Source organism: Mobula hypostoma, chromosome 8 (genome assembly GCF_963921235.1).
Source record: "Mobula hypostoma chromosome 8, sMobHyp1.1, whole genome shotgun sequence".
In the NCBI taxonomy this organism is placed as follows: Eukaryota; Metazoa; Chordata; class Chondrichthyes; order Myliobatiformes; family Myliobatidae; genus Mobula; species Mobula hypostoma.
The window spans coordinates 74019239-74041558 of NC_086104.1; the positions used below are offsets into that span (position 1 = coordinate 74019239).

At 39.5% G+C, this 22320-nt stretch overlaps 1 protein-coding gene across 2 annotated transcripts in view; it reads left to right on the forward strand.

The window, feature by feature from the left end:
• kif16ba (kinesin family member 16Ba) overlaps positions 1–19660 on the forward strand; it is a 180748-nt gene extending 161088 nt beyond the window's left edge. For both annotated transcript variants that reach the window (XM_063056132.1, XM_063056133.1), the window contains exons 25-26: positions 15199–15282; positions 16023–19660. In XM_063056132.1, coding sequence (XP_062912202.1) covers positions 15199–15282; positions 16023–16181 — 243 coding nt within the window. In that variant the 3' untranslated portion in view covers positions 16182–19660. The remainder of the gene's footprint in view (positions 1–15198; positions 15283–16022) is intronic.
• Positions 19661–22320: the final 2660 nt, after the last annotated feature.

The window sequence follows — 22320 nt, forward strand, 5'->3', positions numbered from 1 at the left end:
ACTAGTGGTGTGCCTCAGGGATCTGTTGTTTGTCATATACATTAATGATTTGGATGATGGGGTGGTAAATTGGATTAGTAAGTATGCAGATGATACTAAGATAGGTGGTGTTGTAGATAATGAAGTAGGTTTTCAAAGTTTGCAGAGAGATTTAGGCCAGTTAGAAGTGTGGGCTGAAAGATGGCAGATGGAGTTTAATGCTGATAGATATGAGGTGCTACATTTTGGTAGGACTAATCAAAATAGGATGTACATGGTAAAAGGTAGGGCATTAAAGAATGCAGTAGAACAGAGGGATCTAGGAATAATGGTGTATAGTTCCCTGAAGGTGGAGTGGATAGTGTGGTGAAGAAAGATTTTGGTATGCTGGCCTTTATAAATCAGAGCGTTGAGTGTAGGAGTTGGGATGTAATGTTGAAATTGTACAAGGCATTGGTAAGGCCAAATTTGGAGTATTGTGTACAGTTCTGGTCACTGAATTATAGGAAAGATGTCAACAAAATAGAGAGAGTACAGAGAAGATTTATTAGAATGTTACCTGGGTTTCATCACCTAAGTTACAGAGAAAGGTTGATCAAGTTGGGTCTTTATAGTTTGGAGCGTAGAAGGTTGAGGGGGACTTGATAGAGGTATTTAAAATTATGAGGGGGATAGATAAAGTTGATGTGGGTAGGCTTTTTCCATTGAGAGTGGGGGAGATTCAAACATGAGGACATGAGTTGAGAGTTAAAGGGCAAAAGTTTAGGAGTAACACGAGGGGGAACTTCTTTACTCAGAGAGTGGTAGCTGTGTGGAATGAGCTTCCAGCAGAATTTAAAGTTAAATTGGATAGCTATATGGACAGGAAAGGAATGGAGGGTTATGGGCTAAGTGCAGGTCGGTGGGACTTGGTGAGAGTAAGAGTTCAGCACGGACTAGAAGGGCTGAGATGGCCTATTTCCGAGCTGTCATTGTTATATGGTTATATGACCTTGTTGCTTCTTTGCTTCACTGCTGTAGACTGTCTGGGAGATTTATCTACCCTAATTTGCCTGAAGATAGCAAACAACTTCTCTTCTTTAATCTGTATACTATGTTACGTACCCCGTAACTGGGTTGCCAAAACAGCAGAAATGGACCACTTAGTTGGAGTCTGGTTTACTAGAAGTTAATAAAGTTTTATTAAAGGAATAAGTAACACAGTACTCTAATCGTAAGGATGTAAATGCAACAGGTTAGCAATGATAATACACACGTGTACACAGAACTATGGTAACAGGAATCAACCAAGCTCTATCACAGTCTAGGGGTAAAATGATCGTCTTAAGTGACGCAGAGTTCAGTTCAGCTTAGTACAGTTCGCAGTAATCGCTGTTATGCAGTTGGAGAAAGAGAGAGAAACAGAGAAATGCAAATTGGATTCAGCAGACCTTTGATGTTCACAGGTGGTTTCGGGTGGACCCTTTTATGTCTTCTGTGGTCACCGACTGTGACCCCTACGCTCCAGATACGACCGTTCTTCCGCGGTGAACCTGGCACCCAGGCAAGGGCGGACACACACACCAGGTTCCCACCAATCATCCCTTTTCACCCTGTGCGTCTATGGTCGGTTCCCTCAAACCAGACCACCAACTCCCAACAACTTGTGGGGGGCACACCGCTCTTCCAGGGTCTCGTTATCTCATGATCTCGTGGTGTGTGTCGTGCCTTAGCAAGACCTGTTCTTTTTATCCCCCTGCTGGGGTATCGCCTGTCCATCAAACTTCAAACAGTTCAGGTTCAAAGCAATCGGTCTGTCAATATCTGAAATGTGCTTCTTTCTCGTTAATCTCTCGCTTCTCTCTTATTAGCAGTTTGAATGTTTCTCCATTGTCTCCCTTATCTCTCTCATCAGCATCAATCTTCTGATAACTTGGTTTTTTCATCACAACTGTCCGTGACCTTGTTGCTCCTTTGCTTCACTGCTGTAGACTCTGTCCATCTCCTGATTAAATACAGATGCAAAATATCCATTTAAGATCTCTCCCATCTCTTTGGCCCCATGCATAGATGACCACTCTGATCTTCCAGAAGACCAGCTTTGTCCCTAGCTAACCCTTTGCTCTTAATTTATCCGTAAAGCCCTTGGGATTCTCTTTCATCTTGTCTGCTCGAGCAACCTCATGCCTTCGTTTAATCCTCCCTACTTCTTTTGTAACTGTTCTCTTTCATTTCTTATAGTCTTCAAGTACCTTATTTTCTCTTCCTGCCTACAACTGCTGTACTCCTCCTTCTGCACTAATGTATAGAGATGCGTAACTGTCTCCTGAGTGATTTCATTCAAATTCTACTAAACTACAACGTTGATCCAAACATGTATGCAGGAGCTGCATGTAAGAAGATTTCAGGGTTGCTACCCTTGGTGTTCAGGACATATTTGACTGACTCATGAAAAATTAAAATTATTTATAGTTCAGAGGGAAAATTCTCCTGTCACACAATCATAGCTGACACAAAGATTTTTGGTGGTTGTTGAATACCAGGAATGTAGGAGGGCATTAAGGTATTTTTGTTTTAACCAAGATATCTTCAGCTACTCTTTTGACGACCTTTGCTGTATAAAAAGTGTTAACGATACCACAGTACTGAGTTCTGCTCACCACTTATTTATGAAGCAACTCCAATCAGTTTTCAATGACCTGGCTATTACTGCTGATATATGCTTAACTGAATAAATGATATCAGCACAGTACAGGGAAATAATCTGCTAGTCTGTAATCATCTGCTTTCCCAATTGCTGAAATCCAATTTTGTGCAAATAGAGGTAAAACAATATGCTAATATCCATAGTATTCCGGGCATAGTAACTGCTCTTTTAGTACTCTTTCAGTAGACTTGATCAACAAGACCTTCATCATTTTGGCAGTACATATGATCTGTAAGAGGAAGTCAAATAAAACTCCAGTTTGTTATCCCCTGCGCAGTCCCTGCACTGTTATCAGTAGCAGTGATGTGGTAGAACATCACCACTTGCAATTTCTAAGTGATGACTGCCTTTTCTAGAACTTGTATTACTCAAACTTCATTGTCTCTATTTCAAATCCTGGAATTCAATGCCTAACCTAATTTTTGCAGAAGCTTAGTTTTTGTTACTTAGTCAGATCTGGCTTACAATTCAATCATATTCATGTGAGTGTTTGCCTACTAGATCAACACATTCCAACATCTTAAATATTCTCTGCATGTATTATGCAACCATGATTGTCATAGAGACTGTTGTAGTTCAAAGTAGCAAACTGCCATTGCTTTCTCAGGGTAATTATTACGGAGGTACTATAAGTGAAACCATTCCCCATATTTCAAGCACAAAAAAGCAAAAGACTGTCTAAATGACCCTTTCTCCTTTTCTCCATTTTCCTCCCAAATTAGCATTTGGTCCTTGTTATATAGCCCATTTTTGTAGGGGGTGGATGAAGTGAACTGTTGAGAATTTATTGATGCTTAGTTTCAGTTTGGCTGGAGAATGACAAAACATTTTTTCCATCATTGAGATGGGCAGTAAAGCTATATGCTGTCAGCTTTATAAAAGTTGTTTTAATCTTCGCAATTGAGTTGGTTTTTCAGCTGAGGAACTTGCCAGACATTTTTGCTCATGCTTAAATCGTACAAAGGAACATTGCAAAGCATTTGAGTTCAAGCAACAACTATTGCCGGTCAGCCTCAAGTATCTCAAAGTCTAACTTGATTGTATATATTTAAATGGAGACACAGAGGCTGCAGATGCTGGGATTTGGGACATCTACTTGGATTTTCACCCTCTGGAGGAACTCAGCAGGTTGAACAAAGTCTGTTAGGAGTTGGTGGTGAAAAGGAATTGATGCTATTCAATCTGCTAACTTCCTCCAGCAGTTCGTTCTTTGCTTATTTTAAATGACATGTCCTAGAGAACAAAATGAGATTAATATTTGTAATATCATCCATCCATGGCTCCTTTGGAGATGCTGGTGTTTTCCTTGCCTGATTATTTGCTATATCCAAGAACTAATATTTCCTTTGAGTAAACAAAGGAAATGAGTACTGTCGTTTCTGTAAGTTGAGATACATCTTGTATTACTTTTCAGTTTTTATGGCCCTGCAAGCCCAAGTGAATGACTTAACTGTAGTTTCAATAAACCAGTTACTACTGGCCACCAAATGTAAATAACACACATCAAAGTTGCTGGTGAACGCAGCAGGCCAAGCAGCATCTATAGGAAGAGGCGCAGTCAACGTTTCAGGCCGAGACCCTTCGACAAATGCCCAGATTATGACTTAAATTTTTCGGCCCAAGTTGGTAAAATTGTAAATTTTCCTTTCTACTCCAATCACTACCTGCATTCTTCAACAGGCACTTTGTTAAACTTTTGCTGATTCCTACATTTGTACTGGACTCAAAAATTTCATTTTATATCGCCCATCTCCCCAATTCACTCTCAGTCCTGATGTAGGGTTTTGATTCAAGATGTCAACAGTCCCTGTCTGCTTGATCTACTGAGTTCCTCCAGAGGATTGTTACTCCAGATACCAGCATGTGCAGTCTTGTGTTCCTCAAAAAATTCATAACCATTGATGCCAGTTTGTTGCTTGCTCTCATTTTCACATGTCCAATACTGACACTTACCTTTTTCCTGACCTCTCTATGTATAATATTTTTGAAGGAATTGATAAACAACCAAGTATATAGGCAATCACAGTTTTCTTGACTGCACCTTCTTTCACCCTGCTTCCTTTCTGGACTCCATTCCATTCTAACAGTTTCTCCTGCACCATCGTATCTCTTCTGATGACAAGACTTTTCATACCTGTTCTAACGAAAGGTTTTGGAACTGAAATAGTAGCTCCGTCTCTCTTTCAATGGTATTGCCTTGACTTTGTTTCTTTTTTATTGGTCAGATTTTGAGCTTTACAGTCTTCTAGATTTTAATGAACTTTTAATTTAATTTTGGCAGTCCAAAAGGATTCATTAGAGGAGAATGTAAATATTTCATGTGAAAATTATATAAACCCATGCCCTCAAGCTTTCATTAAGAAACATACTGTGGAATGCAGGGAGAGGTATCTCTATATTCTTCAAGAGGAAAAATTATAGCATATTTATTCAGCTAAAGTGCAATATAATTCAGATCAAATTATGTCCTAATAGTTGGGAGGGAAGTAAATGGGAGAATAATTTAGAACTTGTTAATTCATGTAACTACATCCTTTGTCAATCTAAGGTTAATCTTAGATAGAGTTGGGAGGTTGAGAGAAGAGAGACAAAGTAAAAAGTAAGTTACTACAGGTGCTGAAAATCTGATGGAACATGAGATGCTGGGGTTATTCTACAGATTAGGCAGTATCCGTGCAGAGGGCAATGCCCAGAGGGAAACCTTAATGCTAACATCCCAAATACATGACATCTGAGAGTTGTTACGTACCCCATAACTGGGTTGCCAAACCAGCAGAAATGGACCACTTAGTTGGAGTCTGGATTACTGGAACTAAGAAAGTTTTATTAAAGAAATAAGTGGCACGGTACTCTAATAGTAAGGATATAAATGCAACAGGTTAGCAATGAATAAACACACATGTACACAGAACTAGGATCAATCAAGTTCTATCGCAGTCTAGGGGTAAAATGATCAGTCTCAAGTGACACAGAGTTCAGTTCAGTTTCAGTTCACAGTAATCGCCGTCGTGCGATTGGGGAGAGAGAGAGAGCGAATGCTGATATTCAAATCGGATTCAACAGACCTTTGATATTCCTCGCAGTTAGCTTTCGGCGCGAGCCCTTTTTAATGTCTTCTGAGGTCACCGACTGTGACCCCCCCCCCCCCGTTCCAGATACAATCGTTCTTCTGCGGTGAACTCGGCACCCCGGCAAGGGTGGACACACATACCAGGTTCCCGCTGATCGTACCGTCTCACCCTGTGCGTCTATGGTTGGTCCCGCAACCAGACCTCCAAAACTCCCACCAACTTGGGGCACACCGCACTTCCAGGGTCTCATTATCTCGTGGTGTCGTGGTGTCTTGCCTTAGCGAACCTGTTCCTTTTATCCCCCTGCTGGGGTATCGCCTGTCCATCAAACTTCAAACAGTTCAGGTTCAAAGCAACTGGTCTCTGACAATACTAGGAACTGTGTCTCCTTTTCGTTAATCCCTCTCGTCTCTCTCCTATTAGCATTTTGAATGTTTCCTCCCTTTGTCTCTCGCTTATCTCTCTTATCGGCATCTTTTGATAACTTGGTCACAGAGTGAAGGATCATTAAACTGAAATATTAACTCTACTTTTCTCAATGCAAATGCTTCCTAACTTGCTGAGTAGCCCTAGTATTTGATTGTTTTTGTACTGGTAAAAATAATAGTTCTGTTTGAGCTAAAGGAATAATTTATAAATTGAAAATGAGAATATTTCTACTCAGAGTGTTTGCTTGTGGTTCAGTTTATGTATTATGTTTATATTTTGCTCCTTCGGTCTTTTGGAGATCTTGTAATTGAGCAATATACACCTTCAGGTCTAATTTTCCATTTGAAAGAATCAAACATTTTTGTGTAGAGTTTTACCTTGAGCAATAATCTAATATTAATTGCATTGAAACTCTTTGCTTTTCTTTGGCTGTGCTCATGAAGGCAGGAAATACAATTATAATTTGCATACATCACTTGTATGCACAGTTTTGAGAATTTTGTATGAATTGCTAAATATCAGATAGACATTTATTGAATTCACCTTGAAGGCAATGAAATTGATATTTATAATATTCCCCTATTAATATAGTGGAATTCTGAAATTTAGTAAAGAAATAGTATGCTATGATTTTAACAATGCAAGGAGCATAGGAAGTGCTCTGTTTGGTATGCTCTAATACTAATTTCCATCCTCATCCACAATTTTGTCACTTTCATAGGGATTCAGAGCTGAAAGGGATCCTTGTCCTTTTGTCCCTTTTTCAATCGTCCATTTTCGTTAGAAAATTGTTACCTCTTCTCACCAATTCCCTTTACATTCAGGATGAAAAACTCTTGAAGGAGAGGTGAAGATTTTCCATTTTTTATAGCTAATAGTCTCCTGCTTATTCACAACCTAAGTATCTCAGAGAATAAGCGTACATAGTTAGAGATGATTGTTGATGTTACATAAATCCCATATAGCATGGATTTCAATATTTCTCCCAAAATTGATAAACACTTGAAGAGCAAAGGATAAACTTTCACCGCAGGAAGGTGGTAATGCAGAGTTAAAGCTACAGTCAGAACATCCATAATCTCAAACTTCAAAGTAAATTTACTATCAAGGTGCATAGATGTCACCTTGCGGACATACACAGAAAATCCAAGAAACGCAATATAATTAATGAAAGACTGCATCCAACAGGACAGACCAACAACCAATATGCAAAAGACAACGCACTGTGCAAATACATAAGTATGTAAATAAATAAATACTCAGAATCGGGTTTATTATCACCAGCATGTGATGTGAAATTTGTTAACTTAGCAGCAGCAGTTCAATGCAATACATAATATAGCAGAGGGAAAAAAATAATAAATAAAACAAATAATAATAAACAGGTAAATCAATTACATATATTGAATAGATTTTTAAAAAGTGCATAAACAGAAATACTGTGTATTAAAAAAAGTGAGGGAGTGTCCAAAGCTTCAATGTCCATTTAGGAATTGGATGACAGAGGAGAAGAGGCTGTTCCTGAATCACTGAGTGTGTGCCTTCAGGCTTCTGTACCTCCTACCTGATGGTAGCCATGAGAAAAGGGCATGCCCTGGGTGCTGGAGGTCCTCAATGATGGACGTTGCCTTTCTGAGACACTGCTCCCTAAAGATGTCCTGGGTACCTTGTAGGCTAGTGCCCAAGATGGAGATGACTAGATTTATAACCTTCTGCAGCTTCTTTTGGTCCTGTGCAGTAGCCCCTCCATACTAGACAGTGATGTAGCCTGTCAGAATGCTCTCCACCGTACAACTATAGAAGTTTTTGAGTGTGTTTGTTGACACGCCAAATCTCTTCAAACTCTGAATAAAATATAACTGCTGTCTTGCCTTCTTTATAACTACATCCATATGTTGGGACCAGGACTCAGAGATCTTGACACCCAGGAACTTGAAACTGCTCACTCTCTCCACTTCTGATCCCTCTATGAGGATTGGTATGTGTTCCTTCGTCTTACCCTTCCTGAAGTCCACAATCAGCTCTTTCGTCTTACTGATGTTGAGTGCCAGGTTGTTGTTGCTGCAGCACCATTCCACTGTTTGGCATATCTCACTCCTGTATGCCCCTCGTCACCACCTGAGATTCTACCAACAATGGTTGTATCGTCAGTAAATTTATAGATGGTATTTGAGCTATGCCTAACCACGCAGTCGTGTATATAGAGAGTAGAACACCCTGAGGTGCGCCTGTGTTGATCATCAGCGAAGAGGATATGCTATCGCCAATCCGCACAGACTGTAGTCTTCAGTTAGGAAGTCAAGGATCCAATTGCAGAGGGATGTACAGAGGCCCAGGTTCTGCAACTTCTCAATCAGGATTGTGGGAATGATAGTATTAAATGCTGAGCTATAGTTGATAAACTATTAGGTGCCACCTGGCATGTAATAGTCAGTCCAGATCAGAGGCGATTGCGTCGCCTCTGATCTGGGCCGACATTTACATGCCGGGCGGCACCTAATTAATTAGCTTGTTTATTTTGGCTTTTTTCTTAAAGATGTGCTGGGTGCGTCCCAGTTACCGCTGCATGTTTCGCAGATCGGTATCGGTCGACGGCCTGGAGGTTGGGGACCATTGCACCACCCCAACCTCCGACGACTCAGCCTAACACACCATCATCAGTGTGCTCAGTGCTGTCTTCCCAATTCCGGTAAGTGATACTACACTGTACATACAGTATTTCTACTTTATATAGGCTGTGTATTTTTGTGTTATTTGGTATGATTTGGCAGCTTCATAGCTTAAAGGTTACTGGAGAGAGTGTTTCTGCCAAGAGCGCTTGCGTGAGATTTTCGCTACGGAGAACAGTGTGGCAATGATTGTAGAGAAGTATTTCTACTTTATATAGGCTGTGTATTCATCATATCATTCCTGCTTTAACTATGTGCTACTGTTATTTTAGGTTTTGTGTGTTATTTGGCATGATTGGGTAGGTTATTTTTTGGGTCTGCAAACGCTCACAAATTTTTCCCATATAAATAAATGGTAATTGCCTCTTCGCTTTACGACATTCCGCCTTACGAACAGTTTCATAGGAACGCTGTACCTTCGGATGGTAGGGGAAACCTGTAGGCAAATTGCAATGGGTCCAGGTGCTTGCTGAGGCAGGAGTTCAGTCTAGTCATGACCAACCTCTCAAAGCATTTCATCACTGTTGATGTGAGTGCTACTGGGCAATAGTCATTAAGGCAGCTCACATTATTCTTATTAGGCACTGGTATAATTGTTGTCTTTGTGAAGCAGGTGGAAACTTCCACCTGTAGCAGTAAGAGGTTGAAAATGTCCTTGAATATTCCCGCCAGTTGTTTGACACAGGTTTTCAGAGCCTTACCAGGTACTGCATCGGGACCTTCTGCCTTGTGAGGGTTCACTCTCTTTAAAGACAGTCTAACATCAGCCTCTGAGACAGAGATCACTGTGTCACCAGGTGCAGCAGGGATCTTCACAGCTGTAGTTGTGTTCTGCCTTTCAAAGCGTGCATAGACGGTGTTGAGTTCATCTGGTAGTGAAGCATCGCTGCCATTCATACTATTGGGTCTCGCTTTGTAGGAAGTAATGTCTTGCAGACCCTGCCAGAGTTGCTGTGCATCTGGTATCACCTCCAACCTCATTCAAAATTATCTCTTCACCCTTGAAATAGCCCTCCGCAAATCATACCTGGTTTTCTGGTACAGGCCTGGGTTGCCAGACTTGAATGCCACAGATCTAGCCTTCAGCAGATGACATGCCTCCCTAGTTCATCTATGGCTGTTGGTTTGGGAATGTACAATAAGTCTTTGTAGGCACACACTCATCCACACAGGTTTTAATGAAGTCGGTAACAACTGCAGCATACTCATCCAGATTCAAAGCAGCCCTGTAGGTGCTCCTGTGCTTCCCTTGTACATACCTTGTTGGTCCTCACTGTTAGTGCTGAATCTCTGCCTATACTCAGAGAGTAGAAGTACAGCTAGGTGCAATAAATGTTGAAAATGTGAGATGAAGGATCCTTGAAAGTGCGTCCTTAAGTTGTGGAAACAGTTCAGTGATGGTGCGAGTGCAACAGAATGAGGTTATACCTCTGGTTCAAGAGCCTGATGGTTGTGGGGGAGGGGGGGTTAATAATTGTTCCTGAATCTGGTAGTGTGGGTCCTGACGTTCCTGTACCACCTTCCTGATGAAGAGAGCATGGCGTGGGAGGTGGGAGTCCTTGATGAATGTTACTGCCTTTCTGTGACAGCACTCTGTGTAGATGTGCTTAAATGTGGGAAGGGCTTTACTTGTGATAGACGGGACCGTAATTCTGTTTGAGGGCATTGATCCAGGCTGTGATGCGACTAGTCAGTAGACTCTCCACCACACATCTGTAAAAGTTTGTTAAAGTTTTGGATGTCATGCTGAATCTTCTCAAACTTCTAAGGAAGTCGAGGCGCTGCTGTGCTTTCTTTGTAACGGAACTAACATGCTGAACCTTGGACAGATCCTCTGAAATGATGACACCAAGGAATTTAAAGCTGCTGACCTTCTCCTCCTCTGGTTCCCTCGATGAGGACTGGCTCTTGGGCCTCCAGTTTCCTCCACCTGCAGTCAATAATCAGTTCTTTGGTCTAGCTGACCTAGAACGAGATGTTGTTGGTGTGGCACCACTCAGCCAGATTTTCAATTTCACTCCTACATCCTGATTCGTCAACATCTTTGATTCGGCCAGCGACTGTCGTTTCATCAGCAAGCTTAAGTATGGCATTGGAGCTGTGCTGAGCCTCACGGTTATAAGTATAAAGTGAGTAGAGAAGGGGGCTAACACACAGCTTTTTTGAGGCACCTGTGCTGATGGAGATTGTGGAGGAGATGTTATTGCCTGTATGAACTAACTGAGGTCAGCAAGTGAGGAAATCATATTAGATGGTGGAGCAAGCTTAAAATTGCAAGGTAATTAAGTGTTCCTCAGTTCATGTATTCAAAATATTCAACTACTTAAGTATAATTTTAAGATAACTGCTTTAAGGAGAGAAACTTTCTTACCCTGTGATCTTGGCAGATGCCTCTTCCCTCAAGATTTATCTCCAACCAATAAACCTGATGTTTGTAACTCAAAGCCCTGACATTTGAGGCTGCATTTCAGAGTATCCTTTTATTTATACATGAGCTGGTGAATCAAAGCTTTCAATCTAGAATATGACATGCCACAGTTCAAAAATATCTTTTAAAGTAAAATTTCATGAGAGCTCTTGTGAGCTATAGTCTGAAATATACAATCTACTTAGTAATTTCAAATTAATGACACGTGATAGTTTGATTGATTACCTTAACAAAAGCCTCAAAAGGTGAGGTGTCGAAGGTGATCTGCACAACTATTCAAAAAAAAGATGATATCTTGTGGTTAATATTTTATTATTTGTAACAAATTGGAATTTCAAATCCCATGTGGCGTCAGTCAAGTTAAAATACCATTTTTGTGTACACTCTGTGACAATGAATAAGTAGTCTGTCAGGAAGCATTTCTCAAATTATGTTATTTAGGAAAATGAGAAACTTTTAGTATTGATGTAATATGTTCATGAACAGCTTTTTTAATTTTTTCCAAATGTGACGAGAATACACATAAATTAAGATGTTTGCTGGCCTGGGCTAGCATCAGTGGCATCAGCAGTTGGTCTGCCACCTGTCCTCAGGGGAGGGAGAGATAAGGAACAATGAAGCAGCATTTGGAGATGTTAATGAAGGAGCCATCAGTCTGGGTATTGTCAAGATCGGCTCCCCCTTTGAACCCTGAACTGTTTGAAGTGATGGACAGGCGATACCCCAGCAGGGGGATAAAAAGGGACAGGTTCGCTAAGGCAGGACACACGACACCCGAGGTAACGAGAACCTGGAAGCGGTGCACCTCTCACAAGTCGGTGGAAAGTACCGGGCCATAAACGCACAGGGTGGAAAGGTACGATCAGCGGGAACCCGGTGTGTGTCCACCCTCGCTTGGGTGCCGGGTTCACTGCAGAGGATCGACCGCATCTGGAGGAGGGCTCACAGTCGGTGACCCCAGGTGCCATCACAAAGGACTCGCCCGAAAGCTGCTTGTGAGCAATATCGCCGATCTGTGAGTGGAAGCCGTTCTGAATGATCATTCGTTCTCATTCTCTCTCTCCCTCCCCCCACATTGTCCATCGCCATGGCAACGATTACTGCGAACTGAACTAAATTGAACTGGACTTTGTGTCACTTTGAAATTGGTCATTTACCCCTAGATGACGATAGAGCTTGATTGATCCTGTTATCTTAATTCTGTGCACGTGTGTTTATCATTGCTGAACTGTTGCATTTATTATCCTTTCGATTACTGTGTTGCTTGTTTCTTTAATAAAACTTTCTTAGCTCTAGTAATCCAGACTCCAACTGAGTGATCCATTTCTGCTGGTTTGGCAACCCAGTTACGGGGTACGTAACACAAAAAAATACTAAGACTTGAGTGAAAATTAGGAGGACTCGTAGCTGTTATTTATCTGGGAAGTGACACTTAACTGTAGTTGTCCAGTCATTATAGCTTCAGGGTGTGCTTTATTATGCTTTCCTACCTTTCATTTGAACTGCTCACAACATATTACTACATCTGTTGATGTGCTGTAGCAGCCAGATTTAGTAAATATTTCCGATACTGACTGACATGAGGTATATGCCACAGACAATCTATCACAAGAAAATTGGAGTAGGCCCACCAGGTCTCCTGCTCTCTCTGAACTCCACTCATTTGCATTCTCACCTCATTTAAATAACAACTACCTTGCAGTTTCTCTTACCTAAGTGCATTATTATTAACTTGTACGTCCCTGCATTAAGCTCCACTTGCCAAGTGTTAGTTACAAGGAAATTTTCTTCTGAGGCTTCAGACACTGAGGGAAAACCTGACACAAGTACATCAAATTATTAGGGGCCTACACAGGGTAGATAGTTGGTCTTTTTCCCCCAAAAGGGAAATACCAAATAGAGAGCATAGCTTTAAGATGGTGAGGGTGGAGTTTGAGATTTGAGACAATTATTTTTGTTTAAACACAGAATGGTAAGTGCCTCGAAGGTACTGCCAGAGAAGGTGGTAGATGTAGACAGAACAGGCAAGGAATGCAGAACAGTCGTGGTCGGTGCAGTCGTGATAGACTGGAGGACCTAGTCCTGTGCAATGCTGTCTATGTTCTATACCTATAGAAACCCCTACTGATTGTTTCAATACTACACATAAATTTTCTTCCAAAATCAATTTTCTCCTTTCTTACAAGATCGTTTTTGCTGCTGGGTCCCTGCTGTTCAATTTAACATTATCCTCGACCTACTTTTTGACCCACAGGCTGTCTCTCCTCTTCTTTCTAATTAGGATAAGCTCCAACTAACTGTTTTGGACCTGCCCTTTGAATATCTTTCACTGTTCATCTACTGTCCTGTCTCTTTTTGCTAATTTTTCCGGTCCATTTTGGGCAACTCTACCATCATACCATTATAAATGCCCTTACTTTAGTTAGGTTAACCTATTAATTCAAAGTATCAATTATCAGGAGCCAAAAGTCAAGCAATCTGCAGTGATGGATTAGTGACTAGGCTGATTACCCTCATAGATTTTGTAAGTCGTCAGCTGTTACTGTATTCCAACATTTTTCTTTTTTTTCTTGCACTTGGAGGGTATGATGTATTAAAAAGAAATGAATTTTATCTCTCCCTTTCTAGTTAGATCTACGAATCTTCCTTTGAAGTATTTCTTCACATTAGATGTGTTTTGTTCTGCACAATTCCAAATTTAGAAGAAATAATCAGATTTCTAAACTCTAAACAATAAACCCTACAAGGTAACATTTACTTATTTAGCGATACAGTGCAGAGTAAGTCCTTCGGAGCAACACCACCTTAGCACAGCCCAATGAACTCTAGTCTAATCATAGGACAATTTGCAGTGACCAAGTAACCTACCCAATATGTCTTTGTGGGAGGAAACCAGAGCACCTCGGTAAAACCCATGCATTTCACAGGGAGGACATACAGAGATCCCTTACAGAACTTTGCTGGAATCGAACTTGGAACACACACCCTGTGCTGTAATAGCTAATCACTACGCTGCTAGATATTTACAGCAGAAAAGATAGCTATCAGGGAGGGGCAGTGTATGCAACCAAAAATCACTGAATTGCTCCTGTACTGTAGTGCTTGAAATGCATTGGGAGCTGGGCCTTGCCCCTTCTGAATTTGTAAATTCTAAAGCAGGTCAGAATTTGGTTTGAATCTCAAATGAAGGGTCTGCTTGCATGTTGTTTATCCTTCACAGCCAAGAGTCATACAGATCGAGTCAGCGTGAAGATTGGTTTTGCTGCTGTTTGCTACAAATAGGAATAGGAATGGGATCATTTGAATTGTAGGGTGAAATTTTAAAGTTTTGTGTAAAAACACATGGGATTATTCTTGTGGTTCTATTTCAATGTCTTTGGATGTTTTGGAGGCTGCAAGTGCCACAGGTATTTTGCACTCATTTCTCAAATCAAGTTATTACTGTTCCACTGGTTAATTAAAGCTATTTTAAAAAAGTCAAAGTGAGATGCAATGTTTTTGGTTTTTTAACCTTTTTTACAAGATGTATAACAAGGCCCTGCTTTAAAAAAAATTAGAGTTGGAATAACAGACAATGGACTCTAATTATTTTCTTTAAGAATAGGGTTTGAATGACCCTCTTCCTATAGATGCTGCCTGGCCTGCTGCATTCACCAGCAACTTTGATGTGTGTTGTTTGAATGACTGTATATTTGCTTCAAAAATGCTCAGAGATTTTGATATCCTTTTACTCCCACCTGATTTGGATATACACAGCACTGGATGTTTGCCCTCATATAGGAATACTAAAGGGAGGTGCTCTAATCCAGTGCAGTTTATTAAGTATTTTTAAAATACTCAAAATCCTTAATAAGTTTGTCCTGTGATAATATGCATGCGCCCACCATTCTTGCAATGGTAAATGAGACTAATGTTATCAATACTCCCTGTTTCCAGATCGGCAGCCTACAGTTTCCACCTAAAAAGATATTTGGTAACCGGGATGAAAGAGTAATTGCTGAGAGACAATCCCATTTAGAGGTAAGTCTGATGCAGTATTTTGACTCAAAACATGACAACTCCTTTACCTCCACTGAATCTCTCTCTGCTGTGTATATTCAATCCCTTATGAAAATTGTTAGCAAATCTATTTATATTGTACTTTTTTTTTGGCGTGCCTGCGTGCATGCGTCTGTGATGATGTCTTTTTCATGCCTTTACAAGGCGCGGAGCGAGAGAGAGACTGTGTGGTGGGCCACTCCTCACACAGACATTTCCGCAGTATTTTTCCCTTTATTTTACGAGGTCGAGTTGCGATCTCGACACTCAACCCGGCACGGATGGAAAGCGTACTTGGGAGTGGACCCGACTGGTTTCGAACCCGGGAACCTCCGCTCCCGGGTCCGGCGCCGATGTCATTGCGCCACCAGCCGGCCCTTACATAGCACTTTCATGAGTACATTCCAGCAGTAATCCTTCAGAGCAGGAGTTCCCAATTTTCTTTTTTAATGCCATGGACCAATACCATTAAGCACGTGGTCCGTGGACCCCAAGTTCGGAACCCCGGCTTCAGAGGATTTTACACTATGAAATCACACAATATGTGAGTTTACTCTATTCCTAAGGAGTATTTCATTGCACAAAAAAGTTGTCAACATTTTTCTGTTAATTATTTAACTGTTTACCCAAGTTGTGTTCACTTGTTACTGATTCTCTTGCCAATTCAAAATTTGATTTTTACATATGAAATGATTAACATGCTTCCTGTACATTTCTTGCAGAAATACCTCAGGAACTTTCTCACATTGATTTTGAAGTCCCCAACTTCACCATTGAACCTATCCAAGGAGGATTTTACACTGTCCAAGCACACCCTATGTGAGTTTACACCATTCTTCAGGAAAGGAGTTTTTGACTTCAGTAGTCATGGGACTGGATAAATAAATAAGACAACATGTAGATCTTAAAGTACCAGGACCAAAAGCAGTGCCTTTTCTATATCCAACTAAATTTTTAAATATGCAGAGAGATTATTTTATGAAGAGCATTTCAGTTTCCTTTTTATTTAATATTGAAAAGTACCAAAAGTACCACTATATAGTTAAAGATAATGTGCATGTACAGTTAATAAACTCCTTTTCACTATATTCCTCCATAATCCACTGACTAAAACTCTCCAGCAACTAAATGCAGAGGCTTATGTTGTAAATATTTGCACTAAACCTGTTAAAAATGATTTTGTGCCTCAGTTCTACTGTTTACCGAGATTACTCTTAAAGAACACTGAGATTCTTTCATTATAATTATTTATAAATAATTGATTTTATCCTCACCAACATTACAGAGTTCAATTTCAAGATAATTTTTGTTCAGAAATGATATTACATGTTCATTACAGGTCTGTAGTGACATTTCTATACAAAATAAAAGATTGATTTTTGTCCATTGGATTCAAAATAAAAACAACTGTTCTAAGCGTGTGCAACTGTGGGTGTTAACAGTGGTGTGGTATAATATAGGTCTTCCTTCCATTTCTGCTGTTTTCTATTTGATCTCCCGAAAAAGTGGTAATGTTGAAGTAAGTAGAAAGCTCACCTTGACATGAATCCATGGCCTTTGCAACTGTCGTAATGAAGCAATCTCTTGATTCAGCAACAAGTGTCCTAAGTCGTCCACCTGTAGCCAAGCATTTGTTACACTGAGTTTGCATTACATTTCAAAAAACATACATGTTAAAACAGATTTTCTAGTACTTAAACTTCATCACAAAGTATAATTGTAAGTGTAAAATTTTACACACTCATTTAGCACTATGTGTAATTGCACTATAATAGCACTGTGTATTTAAAATTACTGCAGATGCAGATAAGTTTCAGCATTTTTTTTTATATCTATTTCAAGTTATCAGGGCAGGTAGTTACAGTAGAGTGAGTAGTGTAAATGTTGTTACCTTGTTGTTTTTCCTTCTGTTAAAGATCCTGCATAGTTTGTCACATTGAGGTCAAAGTAGATCAGAGTAACAATGCTTAATAGTTAAAGATTATGCAGAAATTAACAATCATACCTGCACAGTTAGCATAATTTAAAAACCAGTCTGATCCTTTGGATGTATAATATTATTTCAATTTAAAACTTGATTATAGCTAAACTTCCATTCAATAATATCTAACGTGAGAGATTTATATGAGTGGGACGGTATTACTTGACAAATATAAGCACAATGTAATATTTTTTAATGACATTTGAACTCCATTAAGCAAAGCTACAGAATACATGTTTCTAAGATCAGACAGCAATATTGATTTGAGGGTTCAGGTTGAATAACCTTTCAGCAGAATGAAAAAATTGAACCATGTCAGCAATAAGTTAGGCCTTTGATTCTGTACTTCCTAACTTGTTCTCCAGCTACAAAACAATGCCAAACCATTTCTCTCTTTTAGTTAATGTAAATTTAACAGTGTGATAGCCGCTGACATTCCCCACAGCTTTAATCAACAACACACATTTATTTGTATTATACCTTTTGAAGTGGGAAAATGGCCCAAGGCACTGAACCTGAAGACACTTGCCAAGGTATTTCCTTCAGTGAGTTTGCAGCACTCCATTCTACTGCATTACTAAGATGCCCTGTAGGCCAGGATAAGTCACAGCGAAACTGAGGCTCAAGCAAAACAAGCTTGAATGAAAGGGAATCGATAAGAACTATAAGAAAAATGGAAAAAGGGAGCTCATACAGTAGATTTGCTAGCCATCTTCCCTCCACTGGTAATTTTCTGCACCACACCATATTATAGAATCTAGTTCTCTGGTCTCAGAACTAATTGGACCTGGGGCAGCTCCACCCACGGGATACCCCTAACCTTGGAGAAAAGCTATAACCTCTTTTCCAATAATATTTGAATACTATTAAAAATGAAGAAAGTAATTTAAAATAAAGATGATGTTAAGTTTTTTTTGTAAGCAACCTGTGTTTTTGCCCTGTGCTCCACATTGAAATTAGAGGGCAGGTTCAGGCGTAAGATCAGGTGTTGTTTCCCCAGTACAATACTATCAATAACAGCTGGAACAATTCAATGAAATGTGTTGATGTAATTAAACTGGTGTTCTTGTCCTGTATATTACTCCATTCAGTTTACAAAGGCTCATACTCCAGCACCTTAGTGTCTTAGAATCCTTAATCATGTAACATTTTCACACTTACTTGAAACACTAATTAATCTGTAATCTGTATTATTCTTCACGATTTTTCTAGTTCTTTTGTTGCCTAGTTAGTTGCTGGGGATATTTCCTTAGTGGATCTGAGGCCACAATCTATGCATTTTTATTAGAGGCAACATACCAAAGTCTGAAATAATTTGACTAAAGATATCATTTGCAACGAATGTTATTTCCCTCACCACTTGGTCCAAAATAGGCACAAATATATATTCAGACAATGGTTGCTTCCTTGACATAACATCATATGCTTTGCAATAATTCAGGTACTTAGTTAGTTTGTATCAAAACAAAATCTTCCTGTTGTGCATGTTGGAAAAACACAATTTATTCTGGTATGGAATAATATTCATGTTTATTAGAACCATCACAAAATCCAGGTCTAGGTACCCATTTGAAAATTATTGCAGTAAATAAGAAAGGAGCAATTCAATTTTACAACAACTTGCATCTGTAACATACCTTTAACATGGTAAAGTGCTCCAGGTATTTCATTGAAGCATTTTTTAATGTTGAATGGTTGAAAGCACAATTTAACTTCTGTCTAAGTGGAATTTGTACTGAAATCTGAATCCAAAGGAAATAACATTCACATAAGGAAAATTTTGCCCCAGGGAGATCTGTTAAATACAGGTTATTTCCCAATTTTTCTAATGTCCTGATCGTAAAGAGGATGGTGGAAACAAGCCAAAGGTGTTTTTGAACTGATTTCTTTTCCACTATGTTGCATACAACAAATGGATGTTGTGATTCTGGTTTTGACATGCTTTGTGCAACCAAATTAGTGAATAACTATTGCTTCTTAGAGGTTTCATTTGAGCAGAACTACACGGAACTGCTGCTTCACAGTACATGTAGGTGGGGACAATCATAAACCAGTTATACTGGTTTTAATATTTCTACTTGGCTACGGGGTAAACTTAACAGTCTAGGAAACACTACTCGTATTTCCAAGTACAATATGTACAGTTTTGTAAGTTTTTTTTGTAGTAACTGGGAACGTAATGCTACCGTGATATTCAGTGATATAATTTGTACACCATGTAAATAAGCATAAATAATGCAAATTTCAGCCTGATTCTGCACCTAATTGTGTAATCATTTATAATTTATAACTGCATTGGAAGCACTTTGTGTATGTTTTATAGTGTTTTAAAATCGCTATTTGTAAAGTAAACTCACTGACCTCAAATAAAATGTTAAGGTGAACAGCTGTGCTGCATTTTACTTCTTATGTGCATCAAGCTAAAAGCTTCATTTATGAAGAAACGTCATTTTAGATGTTTGGAAACAGGACTCATTTTTCTCATGGGACATATAGAACATTGATGCATAGATTTTCCGTGTCAGTACCGTATGTATCAAATGATTACCTACCCAGGGCACGAAGGTACAGTTATTGCTGTTATATTCTCTGAGAAATAGAAATAAATGTTATTCCTGAAGTTGCTGTATTATCAGTCACCCTCATTGTGGTGTTTCCCAGGCTGGTAATCATCAGTATTAGCAACCTTGCCATCTTAACTGGGAGAATTATAATTAATTTATTAAATCATGAAGAAGGTGGCAGAGTTTACCATCAAAACTTTGGTTTAAATCCATACCTGTAACCAGCTGGAAGCTTGAAAAGAATGTATTCATCATATACGCAAACAACAGGAATTCTGCAGATGCTGGAAATTCAAGCAACACACATCAAAGTTGCTGGTGAACGCAGCATGCCAGGCAGCATCTATAGGAAGAGGCGCAGTCGATGTTTCAGGCCGAGACCCTTTGTCAGGACTAACTGAAGGATCTTCCTTCAGTTAGTCCTGACGAAGGGTCTCGGCCTGAAACGTCGACTGCGCCTCTTCCTATAGATGCTGCCTGGCCTGCTGCGTTCACCAGCAACTTTGATGTGTGTTGTTCATCATATACGTTGGGAAAACACTAGACCCGTTTCTAATCTATTAAATATTTCTTACATTTCATAAATCTACTACATTAACTATTGATCATCCCAATGTTTCATGGAATAAAGGCAGCGATTTAGAACTTGTGATACTGACTGCAGGTTGTTGTGAGTTATAAAAGTAGAACTGACATACTGGAGAATCAAGTTTCACTTAGTTGGAACCCACCTAGTAGTTAACAATTTGTTGTTTCCATAGTAACAATATAGTTACAGTAATACACTGCAAGAAGCTACAAGGACATCTTCAGCAACATAGGATAGGGGTAGACACAAGAAATCACCACTATGTTCCCTTTCAAATCCCACACTATTCTGATCAGAATAATATTGTCTCTCCTCAGGCACTGGATCAAATGTAGCTTGAAAGCATCCAGGACAAAGCAGCCTGGTAGCTTGACACCATCCTGATCATTCAGTCCTTCACTCAAGAGCAAACCATCTGCAACATCACCTCAAGCCTGTAATCCCCTTCACCAGTGAGCAGGGCTAGGAGTGCACTTCCAAATCACACGTTTCCTTTTCCCTCATCGTCATGAAATCCAAATTGCAGAACTTCCTACCAGCAACTACAGTGGTTCACAGTAAAAATTTGCCAACATTTTCTCAAGGGTACTTAAAGATAGTCACCAAATTCTGGTCTTGTTTGTGATGCTCGTATACTGTAAATGAAAACAAAAGGATGGCCAAGTGCTAGCCCCATGTGTAACTCCTACATCCCATGAATCAGTGTAAATCAGAAATGCGTCTAATTTATTAAAAATTGCAGTTATGCCATATTGCACTTTCGCAGTCTCAGCAGGTTCCAAACTACTTCACAGATGGTTAATACCATGTAGTCATATATTAATAAATATTGAATACATGGCAGGCAATTTTCGCGCAGCATATTCTTAGTCAGCAATGAGATAAATGCATTGCATTGGTTATGAGGTCAAAAATTGTCAGAATCTTCAGAAAACCTTCCCTGCTTTCTCGGAAACGAGAAAAAATGCAGACGCTGGAAATCCAAGCAACACACAATCGGCCCAAACCTCGACTGTACTCTTTTCCATAGATGCTACCTGGCCTGCTGAGTTCCTCCAGCAATTCGTGTGTGCTGCTTTCTCAGGATGGAACTTCAAGCCCACCTGAGAAAGCAGGCAGGTTCTCTGTTTGAAATCTCTTCTGAAAAGTGACACTTCTAATACTCTGTTAGTATAGCTTGCAGGAAATACCCCAAGCTCCAGCAAGAAACCACCTGACTAAATTGTATTAGTCCATGCTGACAAAAAGTAGTTTAAAATCTTCCTAATGGAGCTCACCTTTATACAAAGATTATTTACAGATACAGATATTTTGTTAACTGGATATTTAAAATTCCATCGTGAAACTAATATACTTCCTTAGCTTGCATTGGAAAGAAAGTATGGCAAAAGGTAGGAAATGTGGCTGGAGCTAGACACCTTCACAATTTTTCTTAGTGATCTACAAAGTGACATTGACAGGTCAAGAAAAAAGTGCCTTCATGAAATCTTAACCATTGATTGGTAAATGACAGAGTCCAAACTAATGCTTTAAATTTATAAAATGCAGAAGCAAAAATAAAATGCAGGAACACTTAAATGTTAGAAGTAACTGCAATAGAATATTTATATTAATAGAATGTGGAGGTACTGAATAGGGGAATTTTTATTAAAACAATGCATTGCTCATGCATTCATTTTCTTTCTATATGTAGAATGAACCTTTAAGTAGAATTTTTGCTTCGTAATCTTTCCTGTGTAGCTCTTTATTCTCTATTTTATATCTACAATGAAGCTCAACACCCTTGATTTATTCCATTGGGGTCCATTGGTTTTGAGTGATGGCCATCATGCATAGGTGAGACAAAGCCTACATTGAAGGATTAAAAAATGCAAGGTAATGATGTA